Source organism: Lissotriton vulgaris, chromosome 4_1, assembly GCF_964263255.1.
Source record: "Lissotriton vulgaris chromosome 4_1, aLisVul1.2, whole genome shotgun sequence".
Lineage (NCBI taxonomy): Eukaryota > Metazoa > Chordata > Amphibia > Caudata > Salamandridae > Lissotriton > Lissotriton vulgaris.
In genome coordinates this window covers 1,952,574,145-1,952,595,376 of record NC_141691.1, presented here as the reverse complement: position 1 = coordinate 1,952,595,376, position 21,232 = coordinate 1,952,574,145, and the positions used below count along the sequence as shown (strand labels likewise).

At 51.7% G+C, this 21,232-nt stretch overlaps 1 protein-coding gene across 1 annotated transcript in view; it reads right to left on the bottom strand.

Annotated features, from left to right (window-relative positions):
• DENND3 (DENN domain containing 3) overlaps positions 1-21,232 on the bottom strand; it is a 566,116-nt gene that overhangs the window by 269,173 nt on the left and 275,711 nt on the right. The window contains exon 10 of the mRNA XM_086966276.1: positions 10,503-10,599. Coding sequence (XP_086822402.1) covers positions 10,503-10,599 — 97 coding nt within the window. The remainder of the gene's footprint in view (positions 1-10,502; positions 10,600-21,232) is intronic.

Below are 21,232 nucleotides of genomic sequence, written 5' to 3'. Positions count from 1 at the left end.
CTCCACAGCAAGGGACGGTCGACTTTGTCTAATGCTGTGGAGAAATCAATAAAAGCCGCATACACTCCTCCCCCGCGGACTCTTATATATTTATCTGAGATAACCTGAAGGGCAGTAAGATTGTCCAATGTGCCATGCCCTTTACGGAAGCCAGTTTGTTCAAGGGGTAATATCTGGTTCTCATCAATGATAGAAGACATTTGGAAAATACTTTTCCAATGGCATCAAGGAGGGCTATCTGGCGATAGTTTATTGGAATGTCCCTTTCGCCCTTCTTCAATAATGGAACCAATATGCTCCCCTTCCAAGAAGAGGGCACAGTTTTAGTAATGAAGCAAGATCGAAATAATGGAAAAAGAATCTTGCTCCATGAAACAGGATCCTGCTTCAATACCGATATGGGAAGTTCATCAGGCCCCATTGCTCCAGAGGAACGCATGTCCTTAATGGCCAATTCAATGGTTTTCTCCGAGGGAGAGTCAATAGAAAACTCATCTTCTATCATAATCCCCTTATCTTCTACCCTTCCACCATTCCCAGCATACAAGTTGGAAATAAAAGAGACCCATGACGATTCAGCAATGGGAATAGGGAGAGGACCAACTTCAGCTCCACACCCCTCACCAATGAGTGACCAGAATTGTCTAACTTTCCCATGAACTGCGGCCTCCCGTAGACTTATTTAAAGTGAATCTTCTTTTTCTTTTTTAAGTTTCTTCCTAATTCTGCTTCTCCTTCTTTTTAACAGATATATTTTATTATTTATTTCAATAGATCTACACAAAAATTGCTCCCGCACTAATTTATTTATTTCCTTATTTAAAAGGGTAAGCGGTCTAGGAACATAAATCTTTCTTACAGAGGGGCTAGACCTTTTAGCAACGAGGATGATCTCCTTCATAAAATTCTCAAAATGAATCATTTCGGAACCCTGCCAACTATTCAATTCTAGTATTGTTTTACCTAGAATACACTCCAGGCCCTTTCTGGCTTTAAAATTCCAGAAGCATCTTCCAGATACCTTATGAAAATGAACTACATCACCATTAAGGGACCATGAATCGGGAGTAGGAGGTTGTAATGAGAGGCTTATAGTAATCACATTGTGGTCGCTAAATAGTGTTGGAGAGACCGTCAGATCCTTCACCAAGGAAAAAATACAGTAGTCAGTGATTACATAGTCTAGAATTGACTCGCTTTGAGAGGATCTATGAGTATATTTAGCAGGAACATCAGATGGAAGTCTGCCATTCACTATTAACCCCTCCGCCGCTGAAAGTTCTTCTAGCAACAGTTTACCTCTCTTATTGGTTTTAATTTTATTGGGAAAGAGGGATTGGGGAATAAGAAAGGCTTCTTTAAATTTGTTTCTATATAGCTTTAAGCTGGAGTTAGAAACCTTGCAATTAAAATCACCTACTAACAACACATATGGGGAAGGTTCTAACTCTTTAATCTGTTTAATGTATGAAAAGACTTGCTTCAGTATAGTATTAAAACATTCATCGGGGGGAATGTAAGTGTTTATAATTACCAGAGATTTATTATTTCCAATACTGGGTAAACTACTGAGGGTCACCGCCTGAAAGAGGTTGCTTGGATCAACATAATGGGAGAAGTTCCATTTTAGTTTATTAGTCAGTAGGCATGCAATTCCCCCTTTTGCATGCCCTTTCATTGAAGGAGAGGCCACTGCCTCTAGGACAAAATAATCTCTCCCAGCACACAAACTACTAACACACCAAGTCTCTTAGATGCAAATCACACTAGCGTTCAAAGAGAACAAATACTGTAATTTCTCGGGACTATTATTTATCCCGGCAGCGTTCCAAGAGAGAACTTTAAAATTACTGCTAAAGATGTTGAAAAAGTTTAGGGTTGTCTGAGGATTTACTAGACAAAGCGCCGGGCAGCCAATTCCACCGCAGGTTATCTTCTATTGGGAGGTTGTTCTGAATTAACGTGGCAGGCATTACATGCGTCACCAAACGTGTGCTTTTTGATACCCATACTTTTAAATCATCAAAAGAGGAAGGGGGGCCATCATAACCAGTGCCCTGCTGAGAAAGTCTATTATGAGGGAGCCTATCTCTTCCGGAAGACAGAACAGGTAATACATCAATTCCCCTACACTGGAAATTCTCAGCCTGTTGCAGAATAAGATTTGCTATAAGTTTGGAATAAAACTTCACCCTAACATAGGGCGCGGCAACTGTACCAGATAAGGAGACGAAATCAATATTGTTAGATTGAATTAACTTTAAACTCTCTATGTCTTTGAAACATTTAAGTAACCGTGCTCTATTTAAAGGCAGGTCAAAATCAAGTAACTATAGAAAATCCACAGTTAAAGTATCTACAAAAACTTCTGGTACTTTTATGGGAAAATGATGAGGCCATACAACGCCATCACCTATGGCATGAAAAGCAGGAGCAGAGGGATTAAGAGCCACAGAAGACATAGGGACTAACTTTTCCATCTCTACTACGGGGATAGGGATCAACATTCCTCCTACATTTAATGGGGGGCTCCCACAGGTAAGATAGAACAATTGGATAATATTTTGAGACCTGATGCAGAGGGATTCAAATTATCAGAGGAGTGAGTAGCAGCTTCCTGACTCAAGGACCCATTCACAGGCTCTTCAGTGATAGGTTCATTGATATCAGGAACTTGAGAATTATCAAAGATTATTTGTCTCTGTCTTTTCTTCCTATATCTGCGAATAGGTTTCCTCTTTTTTCCTTTGTTCTTTCTATGTTTTCCAGATTTTACTTTTTCTTCCCCTCCTATCCCTTGAATTTCCGATACAAAAATTGGGAATAGCGCTTTTTCCAATTTTGGGGCGGAAACATCCACACTTTCTTCTTCAATTTCAAGGACAGAATTTCTTACACAATTAGATGTAGAGAGTGTGAGTATTAAAGATAGCTCATTTTTAGAAATGGCCACAAGTTTACTTTGGACTGGGTTAATATTTCCATCTAGATGGCCATTACCCGACTCGGGACCCTGTGATCCAACCTTAGTAACTAAATCAGGGACCTTTTCCGGGAGCTTTAACAGTAATACATTTAGTATCTGTGTGACCGATTCCAAAATACAATCAGAGCTTCCCACAAATTTACCCAATAACAGTAAAATAGAAGACAACAAATGTTCCAATGCAATCAGGGATTCGGAAATCGGCTTTTCAGATTTATCAGAGCCTGGGGGACCAATGGGGCCAATACCGGATATATTAAGCAGTGGGCTCTTAGAGATGTTAAAGTGAGAGGAAATGTCTTGCGATTTTATGGAGGGAGTACTGCTATAAAGCTGAAGACCAGAGGGAGTAGCCCAGATCGGGGACTTAATAGCTTCAGAAGATTTCGAGGTAACATCAGCTAAGTATCGACCACATAGTTCCATGTCAATACTCGACAGATGGAGATCCCCCTTACCGTCCACATTTGGCAGTAAACCTCCTATAGGAACATTAGATAAAGGGACTTTATGGTTTCCAAACCCATTATTTTGTTGGCCACCCTCAGGACTAGAAGCAGCACACTTAATGTCACCAGTCATTTCAGGAAGCACTGGGCCAGGTTCCTCAGATATCAGGGAGCCCGAGTATTCTTTGTTCATCAAAAGAGGCTCCTTCTTGCCCTCCATGGGGGCTGTGGCAGATGAAGAAGCTATGGCAGATGCTGTGTTTTCATCTATTAACAAATCGGTATCCTTGGGTTTTTTCCACAATTGCAGCAGCTGGCATTGGCCTTTTAATAACAAATTATTGGCAGCCTTGTTTCTAAGAGGGTTGGATCTTGTCTTCATACAAGACCTACCCCCCAATAATCTCCCCGAATGTAACTTTTTTGCCGTCATCCTTACGCGTAAAGAGCAAGGAAGACCAAAAACCCCGATAAATGTAGTTAATAACAAATAAACGATAAGAAGATGAGTGTTTGGGGGTAAAGTCACTGAGAATTCCTGCACATAGGGAGAATGTCTATATCGTCACAAGACAATATGCATTATGTAACACTAAGCAAAGAATAATACCAATACAAATAAATATTATAAATAAGTAGGCCCAGCCCAGCCTACTTCAGCCACTGAGGGCCAAAGAGGGCCCGCCCTTTGTCCGGGCTTCGTCCCGCGCGCGTCCTCGCGGAACGAGGGACCTGTCGAAGCTTTATGTGCCGCCTGGCGAGCTGGATGCTGGCGTCAATTGCCCCTGGAGGCTGCTGGGCAATGTAGTTCGACCGGCGGAGCCAAGCCCGGCCGGTCGATTTCCCGCTGATTATGGCAGAGCCAAGCCCGGCAGCTGGTCACAAAGATAAGGAGTCTCCTGGGGTCAAGCAGCAAAAGTTAGTAAGCATATGGGGAACTCTGCCCCTGTCAAAGCTTTATGCGCCGCCTGGTGCGCTGGATGCTGGCGTCAATTGCCCCTGGAGGCTGCTGGGCAATGTAGTTCGACCGGCAGAGCCAAGCCCGGCCGGTCGATTTCCCGCTGATTATCGCGGAGCCAAGCCCGGCCGCTGGTCACAAAGATAAGGAGTCTCCTGGGGTCAAGCAGCAAAAGTTAGTAAGAATATGGGGAACTCGGCCCCTGTCGAAGCTTTATGCGCCGCCTGGCGCGCTGGATGTTGGCGTCAATTGCCCCTGGAGGCTGCTAGGCAATGTAGTTCGACCGGAGGAGCCAAGCCCGGCCGATTTCCGCTGATTATGGCGGAGCCAAGCCCGGCCGCTGGTCACAAAGATAAGGAGTCTCCTGGGGTCAAGCAGCAAAAGTTAAGAAGAATCCATCCTAGCAGGGGTGGGATGGTTAATGCAGAACGCGGTGTGTTTAATGTAATTAGATGGTGCGCTAACGAGCTAGATTAGGGTGAGGGAAAAGCTGTTATTAAGCAGTTGTTAATGTTCCTGTTGTAGCTCTTTTCGCTGCTCGCAGCTCACAGCCCGTTAGTCGCCACCGCCCCCTCCGCATTCGCTCACGTTTTCCCTGTGATCGAGGGGTCAAGCAATGGTGTCGGGAAGAGTTGCTGCTATACTTCTGAGTGGCGGGCAGCGCTTTCGAAGAGGACTGCTTCTGCGCTTCTGTTTAGTGAGGCGGGATAGTGCGGCTGGGGGGAGACGGGGGAGGCAATGCGATGGGGTGGCTTACCTCGCTTGCTTGCTCTCCTGGAGGACCCACCAGCACATCGGTTCTCGGCTTTTTGGCACCTAAAACGAAATGCCGCCCAGATCCTATGCTCTCTGCCGTGCTCCTCCAAGTGCCGTTCTCCCAACGCCAAGCTCCGAGCTCCGAATTCCAAGCTCGCACTCCTCCCGCTGCACGCCGCCTGCCGGTTTTGGTTATTGAGGGCGGTGGCGAACCCCCGTGCTGAAACCAATGCCCGCCTTCGCTCCACTACGGCTTTTCGGCTTTCTCGGCTCTCGGCTTCTCGGCAGCTCCTGCGGCTCCGTAGCTCAGCTGCTACCTTGCTCCGCTTCGCTCTCGCACCTTACTACTCCTCTTCCGAATAGTCGTAGAACGTCTCAATAGTCGTAGAACGTTATTAAATAACCTTATCACATGACTCACAAGGATTAAGGAAGGAGGTAATGTTTGGATACCAAATAACAGACATTTGTATAACATCTGCTTCTCATCATAACGGACAGGAATGAAAACAAGGCAAGTATTGCATCACTGTTGGACAGGCCTCGTGGTAGGCCCGACCCCTCCCCGCATGTCGGGTCGCAGACCACTGCTACCCCTGTTCCCCGGACAAGAACCACACCTGCAACCCGCCGGGTCAACCCCCAGCTCTTCCCCGACGGAACACCGGCTCATAACCATAACATTCTCGGCTGGCCCGGGTCCCTAACCGAACCACCGTCCCCAGCCCAGCCGCCATCTTGGCCCCGCCACAACCAGGCCTCGTGGCCACGGGTCGACCTCAGCCTCAGGCCCAGCCAAGCCCCGACATCAAGGCACCACCATCCACCCAGGGGGTAAAGAGACCACTTGGCGAGTCAATGGAAGAAGGAGTGTCGATGGCTCCCCTCCGCAAGGTTTCGATCGCCCCTAGCCTCCCTGGGCGCTGGCTCCACCCCCCTGCTGGGTGTCTGGACTCCCTCATCCCGGACCTCCCGACCTCCAAGTGCGAGGGTCCGGACATCAAAGGGGGCCAGACCTATAACTGGGGCAGCTCCAGAGCAGGAAAGTAGTTGTATCCTGGAGTACAGAGACACCGAGACAAACTCATCCTTGGAGGCCTGCTGGCGCTGCCGCGGCTCATCCTCTTCGTGAATGTTGGACAGGCCTCGTGGCGTGCCCGACCCCTCCTCGCATGGCGGGTCGCGGACCCCTGCTACCCCTGTTCCCAGGACAAGAACAACCCCTGCAACCCGCCGGGTCAACCAACGGCTCTTCCCCGGCGGAACCTTGGCTCATGATCACAGCAGTCACGGCTGGCCCGGGTCCCTTCCCGAACCACTGTCTCCGGCCCAGCCGCCATTTTGGACACTACACGACCAGACCTCGTGGCCTCGGGTCGACCTCGGCCTAGGGCCCAGCCAGACCCCGACATCGAGGCACCACCATCCACCCAGGGGGTAGAGAGACCACTTGGCAGGTCAATGGGAGAAGAAGTGTCGATGGCTCCCCTCCGCCCGGTTTCGATCGCCCTCGGCCTCCCTGGGCGCTGGCTCCACCACCCTGCTGGGTGTCTGGACTACCTCATCCCGGACCTCCCGACCTCCAAGTGCGAAGGTCCGGACATCAAAGGGCGCCAGACCTATAACTGGGGCAGCTCCAGAGCAGGAAGGCAGTTGTATCCTGGAGTCGAGAGACACCGAGACAAACTCATCCTTGGAGGCCTGCTGGCGCTGCCGCGGCTCCTCTTCGTGAACTACCTTTGAAGGCCTGCTGGCGCTGCCGCGGCTCATCCTCGTCGCGAACCATCTTCAAGGCCTGCTGGCGCTGCCGCGGCCAATCCTCGTTGTGAACCATCTTCAAGGCCTGCTGGCGCTGCCGCGGCCCATCCTCGTCGTGAACCATCTTCAAGGCCTGCTGGCGCTGCCGCGGCCCATCCTCGTCGTGAACCATCTTCAAGGCCTGCTGGCGCTTCCGCGGCCCCTCCTTGTGAACCCTCCAGCTCGAGGATTGTGAGCTCCACCCTTGCTACTCCCGTACCGGACCGGTACTCAGACTGTCCCGCTACCCCTTTCCCCCAAAGAGACTAGAATTGACGGGATCCTCGAATCCTGGTCCCCACTGTATCGTCAAGTTAACCTGCTTAAGAATACCTATAAAAGTATCCGTAACCTATCTTGGTGTGGTGTCCATCTGTGGGGGGGAAGTTACTCGTCCGTACGATTACAGGAGAGGGCCCTCGCCAGGAGGCCTCTCCCCCTTTCTCGGCCGACCCTCCGGGTCCCCGTCTAACAGTGAACAATCTTTGAAGGCCTGCTGGCGCTGCCGCGGATCATCCTCTTCGTGAACCATCTTGAAGGCCTGCTGGCGCTGCCGCGGGTCATCCTCTTCGTGAACCATCTTGAAGGCCTGCTGGCGCTGGCGCGGCTCATCCTCATCGTGAACTATCTTGAAGGCCTGCTGGCGCTGCTGCGGCTCATCCTCATCGTGAACTATCTTTGAAGGCCTGCTGGCGCTGCTGCGGCTCATCCTCTTCGTGGACCATCTGGAAGGCCTGCTGGCACGGCCGCGGCCCCTACTTGCGAACCCTCCAGCTCGAGGATTGTGAGCTACACACCCGCTACCCCTGTACCGGACCGGTACTGAGACTGTCCCGCTACCCCCTTCCCCAAAGAGACTAGAATTGACGGGATCATCGTATCCTGGTCCTGCTGTATCGTCAAGTTAACCTGCCTAAGAATACCGATAAAAGTGTACAGAACGTATCTTTATGTGGTGTCCATCTTTGGGGAGGGGAAGTTGCTCGTCCGTACGATTGAAGGAGAGGGCCCTCGCCAGGAGGCCTCTCCCCCTTGCTCGGCCGACCCTCCGGGTCCCCGTCTAACAATCACTATAGAAACGCCACACCAAAAAGTGAAGGCAAAGAAATTTGCCTACATTTAATCAATTACTTATTTCCAGCTCAGGTCCCACCTTAATTTAACTGTGTTTTTATTAAGAATGTTTTTACTTGTGGCACAGCTCAGGCTGTTATGAAAAAGATGGAAGCACTCATGAAGGAAAACGTGGAATACTCATATTGAGAATTATCTACCAAATTCAAGTCGTTTGACGCACATGACCAAGTAGAGACGATGTTAAAAAGAGAAAAAAAGCATTGGTGCTTTGAAAAGCAACGTGCTATGAAAAGCAACTTTGTAAACATTATCCATATGTAGATGCAGCATCCCAGAAGTATTTACAAACTAAAATATTTTGCGCAAATATCCTCTCCGCAAACCTCCTCACTAGAATAGCTATACAGATTCTCCTGACCTGCACAAGGCAACATTCTACACTGCTACACTCTACACTGCTCATAAATGTCCATGGTGGAGGAGACAATGCCCGGAGCAGGAAAAGTGGACGGGGGCCACAGAACTCCTGAACCACGGTTTAAATGTGAGCAGTGTAGAATGTGGTCATGTGCAGTGCAGTAGAATCTGTAGCTATTGTGATACAGGCCAGAGGTCTTGTATACAGGTTTAAATGGAAGTGGGACATATTGGACCCCTGAGAAAGGCCACAATAAAGTCATCTCTATTGAGATGTGTCGGGGGAGCAGAGGGGAGAGGAGATCATGATCATTTGTTGTCAACTACTCAGAAAGTCTTTCACCAGGCTAAAGCTGTCCCTTTGATGACACAATCTGGCAGTATAGAAAATAAGATTTTGTGTCCAATGGTGTGAAAGATCATGGAACACTAACGCGTGTCCAAAGCAGAGATCACGGCCAGTTTTGTAGGGGGCTCTATACTCGAACCCTGATAAAGTGAAATTGGAAAGGGGACTAATATTTCTTGAAATTCCGTTAATAGCTGAACAATCCACTTTTCCAACTATTTAGAGAGGTAAAGGCAGAGGGCAGTGGGTCTAAAATTATGTAGTTCTCTGTGACAAGCAAAGGTTTCTTCAGAAGGTGTTTCACTATGGCCCTACAATGTGCTAGTAGTTAGTGAATAATTGAAATCTACAATGAGGTCTTTGGCCAGTCTAGGCACAAGTTTGCACATATATTTTGCTGTAAGAGGATCAAAAGGGGACCCAGAAGACTGACAACTTGAAATTAAGTTGATTAGATGAAATTCATTAACCAGGAAAATTTGTTTTAAGGATGCCTCTACTTTCTACAAAAGTCCCATACTCTCTCTCTCTCACACACTCTCACACACTCTCACACACTCACACACTCTCACACACACTCACACACTCTCACACACTCTCACACACTCTCACACACTCTCACACACTCTCACACACTCTCACACACCGCCACACTCACACTACCACTCCCACTCCCACCCTCTCTCTCACTCACTCCCACCCTCTCTCTCACTCACTCCCACCCTCTCTCTCACTCACTCACTCCCACCCTCTCTCTCACTCACTCACTCCCACCCTCTCTCTCACTCACTCACTCCCACCCTCTCTCTCACTCACTCCCACCCTCTCTCTCACTCACTCCCACCCTCTCTCTCTCTCACTCCCACCCTCTCTCTCTCTCTCCCACCCTCTCTCTCTCTCACTCCCACCCTCTCTCTCTCTCTCACTCCCACCCTCTCTCTCTCTCCCACCCTCTCTCTCTCTCACTCCCACCCTCTCTCCCTCTCTCTCACTCCCACCCTCTCTCCCTCTCTCTCACTCCCACCCTCTCTCCCTCTCTCTCACTCCCACCCTCTCTCCCTCTCTCTCACTCCCACCCTCTCTCCCTCTCTCTCACTCCCACCCTCTCTCCCTCTCTCTCACTCCCACCCTCTCTCCCTCTCTCTCACTCCCACCCTCTCTCTCTCTCTCACTCCCACCCTCTCTCTCTCTCCCACCCTCTCTCTCTCTCACTCCCACCCTCTCTCCCTCTCTCTCACTCCCACCCTCTCTCCCTCTCTCTCACTCCCACCCTCTCTCCCTCTCTCTCACTCCCACCCTCTCTCCCTCTCTCTCACTCCCACCCTCTCTCCCTCTCTCTCACTCCCACCCTCTCTCTCACTCCCACCCTCTCTCTCACTCCCACCCTCTCTCTCACTCCCACCCTCTCTCTCACTCCCACCCTCTCTCTCACTCCCACCCTCTCTCTCTCACTCCCACCCTCTCAAATTTCCTTCCTCTGTGGCTGCCATCCCCTACATCCGGATTACTAAATGCCATAAAAGATGGCTCTTTTGATCATGTATATTGTACTCAATGTCCAAACATTTGATATACTAAACTTTAACATGTGATTTCATTATACTCCTAATGTGTATGCAAAAATTTGTGTTCCACACTCAGATGCCCTTAGGGCCATGCTAAATTCTCTAAAACTGTAAAAATAAAATGAATGTACTACGAAGAAAAATGTACCTTCTTGTAAAATAGCTGATCCCCTGGTGCTCTTGTTTTGAGAAATTCTTCACTGTTGAACACTCGGTGTTCATAATTAAGATGGCCTTTAACGTCTCTGTAATATAGATGTACACCTGTTAGAAAATCTTTTAAACCAAATAGTATAGTAAAATATGTATTCAAAACTAAAAAGGGTTTTAGATTATTTGTAGCTAGGTATGAAATAGAAAATCCATTAGCAAAGTCAGCTTTAAAGTCTGTGAGGAATGTGTTTTGACCATACACTTTACTTGAATTTTATACAACATATAACTTAAATCCGTGTTAGACGGGGACCCGGAGGGTCGGCCGAGAAAGGGGGAGAGGCCTCCTGGCGAGGGCCCTCTCCTGTAATCGTACGGACGAGTAACTTCCCCCCCACAGATGGACACCACACCAAGATAGGTTACAGATACTTTTATAGGTATTCTTAAGCAGGTTAACTTTACGATACAGTGGGGGCCAGGATTCGAGGATCCCGTCAATTCTAGTCTCTTTGGGGAAAGGGGTAGCGGGACAGTCTGAGTACCGGTCCGGTACGGGAGTAGCAGGGGTGGAGCTCACAATCCTCGAGCTGAAGGGTTCGCAAGGCGGGGCCGCGGCAGCGCCAGCAGGCCTTCAAGATGGTTCACGACGAGGATGAGCCGCGGCAGCGCCAGCAGGCCTTCAAGATGGTTCACGACGAGGATGAGCCGCGGCAGCGCCAGCAGGCCTTCAAGATGGTCCACGACGAGGATGGGCCGCGGCAGCGCCAGCAGGCCTTGAAGATGGTTCACGACGAGGATGGGCCGCGGCAGCGCCAGCAGGCCTTGAAGATGGTTTCACGACGAGGATGGGCCGCGGCAGCGCCAGCAGGCCTTGAAGATGGTTCACGACGAGGATGGGCCGCGGCAGCGCCAGCAGGCCTTGAAGATGAGTTTGTCTCGGTGTCTCTCGACTCCAGGATACAACTGCCTTCCTGCTCTGGAGCTGCCCCAGTTATAGGTCTGGCGCCCTTTGATGTCCGGACCCTCGCACTTGGAGGTCGGGAGGTCCGGGATGAGGGCGTCCAGACACCTAGCAGGGGGGTGGAGCCAGCGCCCAGGGAGGCCGAGGGCGATCGAAACCGGGCGGAGGGGAGCCATCGACACTTCTTCTCCCATTGACCTGCCAAGTGGTCTCTCTACCCCCTGGGTGGATGGTGGTGCCTCGATGTCGGGGCCTGGCTGGGCCCGAGGCCGAGGTCGATCCGAGGCCACGAGGCCTGGTCGTGTAGTGTCCAAAATGGCGGCTGGGCCGGAGACAGTGGTTCGGGAAGGGACCCGGGCCAGCCGTGACTGTTGTGATCATGAGCCAAGGTTCCGCCGGGGAAGAGCCGTGGGTTGACCCGGCGGGTTGCAGGGGTTGTTCTTGTCTGGGGAACAGGGGTAGCAGGGGTCCGCGACCCGCCATGCGGGGAGGGGTCGGGCACGCCACGAGGCCTGTCCAACATGCGTCCCCCCCCAGCTGAAGGCAGGGAGAGTCACCCATCCTCTGGGGTAATCTCCTCGCCGAGGCGGAAGAAGCGGGACAGGCCGTCTGCGTTGGTGTGATCTTGGCCTGGGCGATGCTCCACAGTGAAGTCCATCCCCTGCAGGGAGATGGACCAACGCAACAGCTTCGGGTTTTCTCCCCGCATCTGCATCAGCCATTGCAGTGGCCGGTGGTCTGTTTGCACCCGGAAGTGGGTACCGAAGAGATAGGGCCGGAGCTTCTTGAGGGCCCACACCACGGCGAAGGCCTCTCGCTCTAAGGTGCTCCATCGCTGCTCTCGGGCCAGCAGGCATCGGCTGATGAAGGCCACTGGCTGATCAACTCCCTCGGTGTTGAGTTGGGAGAGGACGGCCCCAACGCCATGATCGGAGGCGTCCGTCTGCACTATGAATTCCCGGCTGTAGTCGGGGGCTTGGAGCACGGGGGCGGTGCACATGGCGGACTTGAGTTTCTCAAAGGCAGCCTGACATTCGGGAGTCCAGTGGACTTTCTGGGGGTTCTTTTTGGACGTGAGTTCTGTGAGGGGCCCCACAATGCTGCCATAGTCTTTTACGAAGCGCCGGTAGTACCCGGTGAGCCCCAGGAAGGCTCGGACCTCTGTTTGTGTCACCAGGGGCTCCCACGCCTGAATGGCGGCGATCTTGAGTTGGAGGGGGGCCACCAGGCCACTTCCCACATGGTGCCCCAGGTAGGTCACAGACCCTTGGCCGATCTGGCACTTGCTGGCCTTGATTGTTAGCCCGGCCTGCCGGAGGGCGTTCAGGACCTCCTGGAGGTGTTGGAGGTGTTCTGCCCAGTGGCGGCTGTATAAGGCAATATCGTCCAGATAGGCGGAGCTGAATTCCTCCAGACCCGCCAAGACTTTGTTCACGAGCCTCTGGAAGTTGGCGGGGGCGTTTTTCATTCCGAAGGGCATCACTTTGAAGTGGTAGTGGCCATCCGGGGTGGAGAAGGCGGATCGCTCCTGGGCACCGGGAGTGAAGCCGATCTGCCAATAGCCCGCTGTCAAATCAAAGATGCTCAGGTAGCGGGCGGCCCCCATGCGGTCGATTAGTTCATCTGCCCAGGGAATGGGGTGAGCGTCGGTCCTGGTGACGGCGTTCAGACCCCGATAGTTGTTAGAACCTGGGGTAGCCTGGCCTAGGGCAAGACATACATTTCAGAGGCACAGTGTGAAGGTTGCAGACCACCCAACAGTAAAACCACGCAATAACACACAAAAAGATAACGCTACACCAAAATGTGGAAAAATAAGTACTGATTTATAAAAATAATATACTCTGCTCTTCGGTTTTAAAATATACAGCTTAGGACATTTCAGGTTATTTTAGTATCAGCAATTATACCTCTTAAACTGCTAAGCAAATTATCAATTAGCTTCTTCAGTACATTACATTTAGATGTCAGTAGTTCCACTTCCAGAGATGTTAACCTGTTTCAATAATTATTTATCAGTAAAACATTGAATCAGACACCAGAATTAATATTCTACATTCAATCTGTGAATACTCCTGGAATGTGTAATTGGACTTCAGTATTAATTAACTTTAGCTTCCATAAGGTGCCCTTAATCTTCCTCCCACATTTCCTCTCACCCTCCTAACAACTAAGCAGTCACTGTGAGGGTTCAAATCCACAAGAATTCCACATGGGCATTAGCAGTCTCTAAGAGGAACTGTTATCCTTTTTCTACTCAGCAGGCCCCACCTCCTCTACACAACTGAGGGCAATGATCAGAGTTAAAACTACCCCCACGTTCTCCTTACTGTAGCGTGGAGACGATGCTTTCCCAGTCTCCACGCGTCGCTGCTGTTCTGGGGCTCCTTAATAGCTCAAATTGCAGATTTCACAACTCCACGCCCAGCAAGCTGCTTGCTCGGCGCTGGCGTGGGGAAAACGTTAATTACCAATTATCCCCCGGTCTAAGGACGTCTCCGCTGTTGGCGCCCAGCCCCCGTTCACACCCTCGTGGTTACTTCAGCCGAGGTTGGGCTGCGCAGGCAAGCGCTGGTTCCGCTCACGCCTCCTCCGCCGGCTCCGCCTCACAACGCCCGGCGGCTCCACTAGGCATGCCCGGAGGGAGAGTGTCTCCCCGCCGGAGATCGCGCTGCTTAGGGGACACCTCTCCTCGTCTCCGCCCACCCGGAAACAGACCGGGGTCTCCACAGATCCGCTCCTCACCTCAGGATCTTCAGCCTTTACTCCGCCACGGCGCCGCTCACCTCGCGCCGGTAATGGGGCCGAACGGCCTTTCAACTCGCCGCCTCCGCTCCCTCAGCACGCACACGCCGGCTCCAGAGCAGAGCGACTTCTCGTCCCACTACCTCCACTGCCACAGGTAGGAAGAGGGGCTCGGTGGGGATGTAGCGCAAGGGGGGGTTCCCAGCAGGCAGTCAACACCCCATTAACGAACTGGGCAAAAGGGGGGGGTGCACCAGGATTAGCCCTCCACCACTTGAGGGAATAAAAGCAGAAGTCTGTATACTGGGCAGAGGACTGCACCCCGCAGCGCTGCAGTCTCCTTCTCCTGTAGATTTCCCCTGTATAATTTAGACAAGGGGCAAGCTAGGCGCCCAGGGTCTCCAGTAACCCTCAACAGCGGGGACAGGACAAGTAACCCAAAGGGGCCAGTGTGGTAAACCAGTAGGGCAGCTTCCCAGTCCAGGAGGTCAACCCTATGTCTAGCCTCTTCCCACCCTTAGCTACAGCCTGTCCTCCAGCTGACTCTCTCAGGTAGACAAAATGGCTGCCCCGCATTCCGCCTTATATAGGCTGACCCTCAGTGGTCCAGAATGGACCAGAAGGTTCTAGAACGCCCTATGCTAGGCTATGGCCAAGTTCTGAGTGTGACAGTTAGGGCAGTTGGTAGCCACCATTTTGTGTGGTTCCAACTTTTCCTGTCAGAACAGGCCTCTGGGCCTGAGGTGAAAAATTATGAGGGGGGAAAAGAACACCTATCCCCTGGGCCAACACCTAGAAAAAGTCAGTGGACAAAAATTATCAAGGGTATGAGGGGCAAAAAGGGGACAAAATAAATAAAAAAATAGGAGGGACTACGCCAAAAAGCCAGACAGGTCTAACACGCGTCCCCCCCAGCTGAAAGTGGGGAGAACTACCCAACCCCTTGGGAGTCCTCATCACTAAGGCGGAAATACCTGGAGAGACCGTCTGCATTGGCGTGGTCTACTCCAGGCCGATGTTCCACCCGGAAGTCCATTCCCTGTAGGGAGATGGACCACCTCAACAGCTTGGGATTTTCCCCCTTCATTTGCATCAGCCAACGAAGGGGTCGGTGGTCAGTCTGACCCAGGAAGTGCGAGCCAAAGAGGTATGGCCGCAGCTTCTTCAGAGCCCACACCACGGCAAAAGCTTCCCTCTCAATTGCACTCCACTTCTGTTCCCGGGGAAGCAGTCTCCTGGATAAGAAGACTCCAGGCTGATCCAGGCCCTCTTCATTTAGTTGCGATAACACTGCCCCAATGCCATGTTCTGATGCATCCGTTTGGACAATGAACTCCTTGGAGAAGTCTGGGGCCTTCAGGACCGGTGCCGCACACATTGCCTGCTTCAATTTCTCAAAAGCTTGCTGACAAGCTCCCGTCCAAACTACCCGTCGAGGTTGTTTCTTTGAGGTGAGCTCTGTGAGGGGCGCTACAATAGTGCCATACCCCTTCACAAAGCGACGGTAGTAGCCTGTGAGGCCCAGGAAAGCTCGGACCTCAGTCTGTGTCTTGGGGGGTTCCCAGGCCATGATTGCCTCAATCTTCGCCTGCAGGGGCTGCACAGTCCCCCTACCCACCAAGTGTCCAAGGTACACAACTGACCCCTGCCCAATCTGGCATTTGCTGGCCTTGATTGTCAATCCAGCTTGTTTCAGGGCCTGGAGAACTGCTTGCAAATGCTGCAGATGGTCCTCCCAACTGCTACTGAAGACAGCAATGTCATCCAAGTAAGCAGCAGAGAAACTCTCCATTCCAGAGAGGACCTGGTTCACCAGCCGCTGAAATGTGGCAGGGGCGTTCTTGAGCCCAAAGGGCATCACACAGAACTGGAAGTGTCCCTCAGGCGTGGAGAAGGCTGACCTTTCCCTTGCTCCATCTGTCAAGGAGATCTGCCAGTACCCTGAAGTGAGGTCAAAGGTATTCAGATATTGGGCAGCTCCTAGCCGGTCAATTAATTCATCCGCCCTAGGGATCGGATGAGCATCAGTCTTTGTCACTGAGTTCAGTCCTCGGTAATCCACACAGAACCTCAGTTCAGGTGTGGTGTCTGGTGGTGCAGCTTTTGGCACGAGCACCACCGGACTGGACCAAGGGCTGTTGGAAGGTTCAATAACTCCCAGCTCTAGCATCTTGGCAACCTCTCCATGGATGCTAGCCTTCACCTTGTCGGGCAGCCGGTAGGTCTTCGACTTCACTGGTGGGCTGTCCCCTGTGTCCACGTCATGGGTACACAGGTGAGTCCTTCCCGGGACAAGGGAGAACAACGTAGAGTACTGCTCCAGGATCTGGCGGCAGTCCTCCCGTTGCTCAGGAGTTAGAGTGGGAGAGAGAATCACTCCCTCCACTGACCCATCCTTCTCTTGAGACGAGAATAGATCTGGGAGAGGTTCGCTTTCCGCTTCCTCTTCCCCGTCAGTCACCATCATCAACATGACTTCGGGCTTCTCATGGTGGGGCTTGAGACGGTTGGCAGGCAGCACCCGTAGGGGCTGTCGAGGGGTCTTAAGGTCCACCAGGTATGTGGCCTTACCCTTCTTCTCCAACACTTCAAAGGGGCCTGTCCAGCGATCCTGAAGGGCACTAAGCTCTCCAGGCTCCATCACCCACACTTTCTGGCCAGGCTCCAATTCCACCTGGTGAGCATTGTGGTCATACCACTCCTTCATGACAGCCTGGCTGGCCTCCAAGTTGTCAGAAGCTTGCTTCCACAACTTCGCCATTTGGCTCCTGAAGGCCAGCATATAGCTCACCACATCCTGGGGGGGTTTCCTGGGAGACTTCTCCCAACCATCCTTCACCAGGCTGAGAGGACCGCGTACAGGGTGCCCATACAGAAGCTCAAAGGGGCTGAAGCCCACTCCCTTCTGGGGCACTTCCCTGTAGGAAAAGAGCAAACAGGGTAGGAGGACGTCCCATTTCCTCCGCAGGCTTTCGGGCAGACTTCTGATCATGCCCTTCAAGGTCTTATTAAACCTCTCAACCAGTCCATTCGACTGGGGGTGATAAGGAGTGGTGAACCGGTAGGTCACTCCACACTCCTTCCACATTGCCCGCATGTAAGCTGACATGAAGTTGGTCCCCCTGTCAGACACAACTTCCTTGGGAAATCCCACTCGGGTAAAGATCCCCATTAGGGCTCTTGCCACTACAGGTGCAGTGACTGTCCTCAGAGGAATTGCCTCTGGGTACCGTGTGGCATGATCCACCAGAACCAGGATAAACCTGTGACCAGCTGTTGTTGGTGGATCTAAAGGCCCTACAATGTCGATGCCCACCTTCTCAAAGGGTGTGCTAACGACTGGAAGTGGTTCCAGGGGAGCCTTTAGCTTCACCCCTGTTTTCCCACTGGCCTGGCAGTTTACACATGTCCGACAGTAAGTGTTGGACGCCACTTTCATCTGAGGCCAGTAAAAGTGGAGGACAAGCCTTGCAAAGGTCTTGTCCTGGCCTAAGTGTCGTGCCAGGGGTATTGCATGAGCCAATTCCAAAAGAAAGGCTCGGTACTGTTGCGGGACTACCAAGGCCCTTGATGAACCAGGCAAGGGTACCTTGGGTTCACTGTAGAGGAGTCCATCCTCCCAGTAAATATGGTAGTGTCCCGTAACATCACCTGCTGCTTGGGCTTCAGCCTGTCGCCTCAGTCCCTCAAGGGTGGGGCACTCCCTCTGCCCCTTACAGAATTCCTCTCTGGTAGGACCTCCCTCCACATGCCACTCGGCAGGGATGGGTAAATCCTCCAGAGAGTCTACTTCCCCCTCCACGGACTCCTGGTCCACCACCGCAGGTGGCCGATCTGTCACATGGGGTGTGGAAGCCGGAGCAGGCTCTCCCTGTCTCCGGGTCTGTCCCTTTTTAGCAGCGGGTTGGGCCATTGTTCCAGGCTCCAACCCAGGCGAACTCCCTCTCCGGGCAGTCGCAGACCGTGTGCTTGCACAGGCCCAGTCAGGTGTACCCAGCATCGCAGAATGCGTCCAGTATTCCACCTCTCTCCAAGTGTTGTGTTCCATGTCATTCCCCAACAGACAATCGACTGGCACGGCAGGGCTTACGGCAACTCGAAGTGAACCTGCAACCCCCTCCCACTCAAAGGGAACCTCAGCCACTGGCTAGTGACCCATTCTGCCGTCAGCCATCGCGGCGGGGTGGAGTACATTAGGAACAACCTGCTCTGGAGACACCAGTTGACTTCTCACCATAGTCATACTGGCTCCTGTATCTCTCAGAGCCTCCCCTCTCTGGCCATTGATGGTGACCCACTGCCCATACTTGGTAGTATTTGGGGGCACCTGGATCTTTGGAACCATCTCCCGCTCTCCCAGGGACACTAAGGTGACACCCGCCCACTCACCCCCCTTATCTAAGGGCAACTCCTCCCCGAGCGCTACACTAGCTACTCCCGGTGACTTTCCTCCGGTGGGAGGGGGTGGTCTCTTTGGGCATCTGACATCTCCCTTATAATGTCCAACACCACCACATTCAAAACAGTGGAGAACCCTTGGCTGCTGGCTTTGGCCAGGATTAGGGTTTCTGGGCGGGTTTGCCCTAGGGGTGAAACCTACTCCCTTTCCTTGGAAATTATGTTGGGGACCTTTAGAGAACTCCTTTTTCTCTCCCCCCTCCTTCTTCTGGGGGGCACCCTGTCCGGCTTTTTGAGAATCCCTTCCAGTCCCCTTGGAGGACACCCGGGTACTTGCCCAGATGTCCGCCTCCTCTGCAAGCTTCCGGGGATTGGTCAGCTTGCTGTCCACCAGGTGTTGGCGCAGCTCGGGAAAACATTTCTCGAGGAGGTGTTCTTTCAAAAATAGATCGTACAGCCCCTCATAATCTTTCACCTCACTGCCCTTGACCCAACCCTCTAAGGCCTTTCTGGCGTAGTCAAGGAAGTCCACCCAGTTCTGGGTGCTTAATTTGTGGCTCCCCCTGAACTTCTGACGGTACCTTTCTGGGGTAAGCCCAAACTTCCTTAACAACGCCAGCTTCATGGTGGGGTAGTTGGTTTGTTCCTCTGGTTCCAGGGCCAGCAAGGTGTCCCGACCAGCAGGAGGCATGTATTTATACAAACCACCCCCCCAGTGCTTTTCCTGCACCCCATGAGCTCTTAGGGAGACCTCATAAGCAGCCAGCCACTTAGCTATGTCATCCCCCTGACTGAAGCTAGCTGTAAGGTCTTTCGGCAAGTAGGGTCTGGACTCCCTGGTTGTCTCTTTTGTCTCGCTGCCACCATTCATTTCAGGAGAGGACCCCCGTTGCAGGCTTCTGAGTTCTAATTCCTTCAGCCTGAACTCATGGGCCATCCTCCTCTCCTCCTTCTCCTGCTCCAACTTAGCCAACTCCCATCTCAACTGTCTTTTCTCCCTCCTATCCGTGAGCTCGGCTTCAGTTAAGCTTCCCCCAGAGGCGCTACTACCCCTTCTGGAGTAGGACACTGGTCCTGGGAGTAAGTTTTCCCCCTCAGAATGGAATAACCCATCTATCTCCCCCATTGTGTCCTGGTCTACCCCTTCATCCTCCTCCTTCCTTTCTTGGTGTGCCTCCACCCAAGCCCTAAGACTGGTCTGGAGCTCCCCCTTCCTGGCACCATGCTTGAAAAATACCCCCATTTGCTGGCAGAACACTTTCAGCTGTGCCACAGAATAGACCTCTAGGTTTTCCAAGGCAAACTCCATTTTGAGATAGGCAAACCTAGATTACACACCAGAAATTGTAGAGTTGCAAGGGCAACCTAAAGCTACCTCCACCCACCACCAGGAACAAATTTGGAAAAATAAAAAGACAAATTAGGAGGGCCGCAAGGAGAAAACTCCTGGTGTAGGTTTAGTGTATTACGTTGAATTACTATTGAGTAGCTGCAACCAAGTCAGTATCCCACCGCTGCCACCAATCTGTTAGAACCTGGGGTAGCCTGGCCTAGGGCAAGACATACATTTCAGAGGCACAGTGTGAAGGTTGCAGACCACCCAACAGTAAAACCACGCAATAACACACAAAAAGATAACGCTACACCAAAATGTGGAAAAATAAGTACTGATTTATAAAAATAATATACTCTGCTCTTCGGTTTCAAAATATACAGCTTAGGACATTTCAGGTTATTTTAGTATCAGCAATTATACCTCTTAAACTGCTAAGCAAATTATCAATTAGCTTCTTCAGTACATTACATTTAGATGTCAGTAGTTCCACTTCCAGAGATGTTAACCTGTTTCAATAATTATTTATCAGTAAAACATTGAATCAGACACCAGAATTAATATTCTACATTCAATCTGTGAATACTCCTGGAATGTGTAATTGGACTTCAGTATTAATTAACTTTAGCTTCCATAAGGTGCCCTTAATCTTCCTCACACAGTTCCTCTCACCCTCCTAACAACTAAGCAGTCACTGTGAGGGTTCAAATCCACAAGAATTCCACATGGGCATTAGCAGTCTCTAAGAGGAACTGTTATCCTTTTTCTACTCAGCAGGCCCCACCTCCTCTACACAACTGAGGGCAATGATCAGAGTTAAAACTACCCCCACGTTCTCCTTACTGTAGCGTGGAGACGATGCTTTCCCAGTCTCCACGTGTCGCTGCCTTTCTGGGGCTCCTTAATAGCTCAAATTGCAAATTTCACAACTCCACGCCCAGCAAGCTGCTTGCTCGGCGCTGGCGTGGGGAAAACGTTAATTACCAATTATCCCCCGGTCCAAGGACGTCTCCGCTGTTGGCGCCCAGCCCCCGTTCACACCCTCGTGGTTACTTCAGCCGAGGTTGGGCTGCACAGGCAAGCGCTGGTTCCGCTCACGCCTCCTCCGCCGGCTCCGCCTCACAACGCCCGGCGGCTCCACTAGGCATGCGCGGAGGGAGATTGTCTCCCCGCCGGAGATCGCGCTGCTTAGGGGACACCTCTCCGCCCACCCGGAAACAGACCGGGGTCTCCACAGATCCGCTCCTCACCTCAGGATCTTCAGCCTTTACTCCGCCACGGCGCC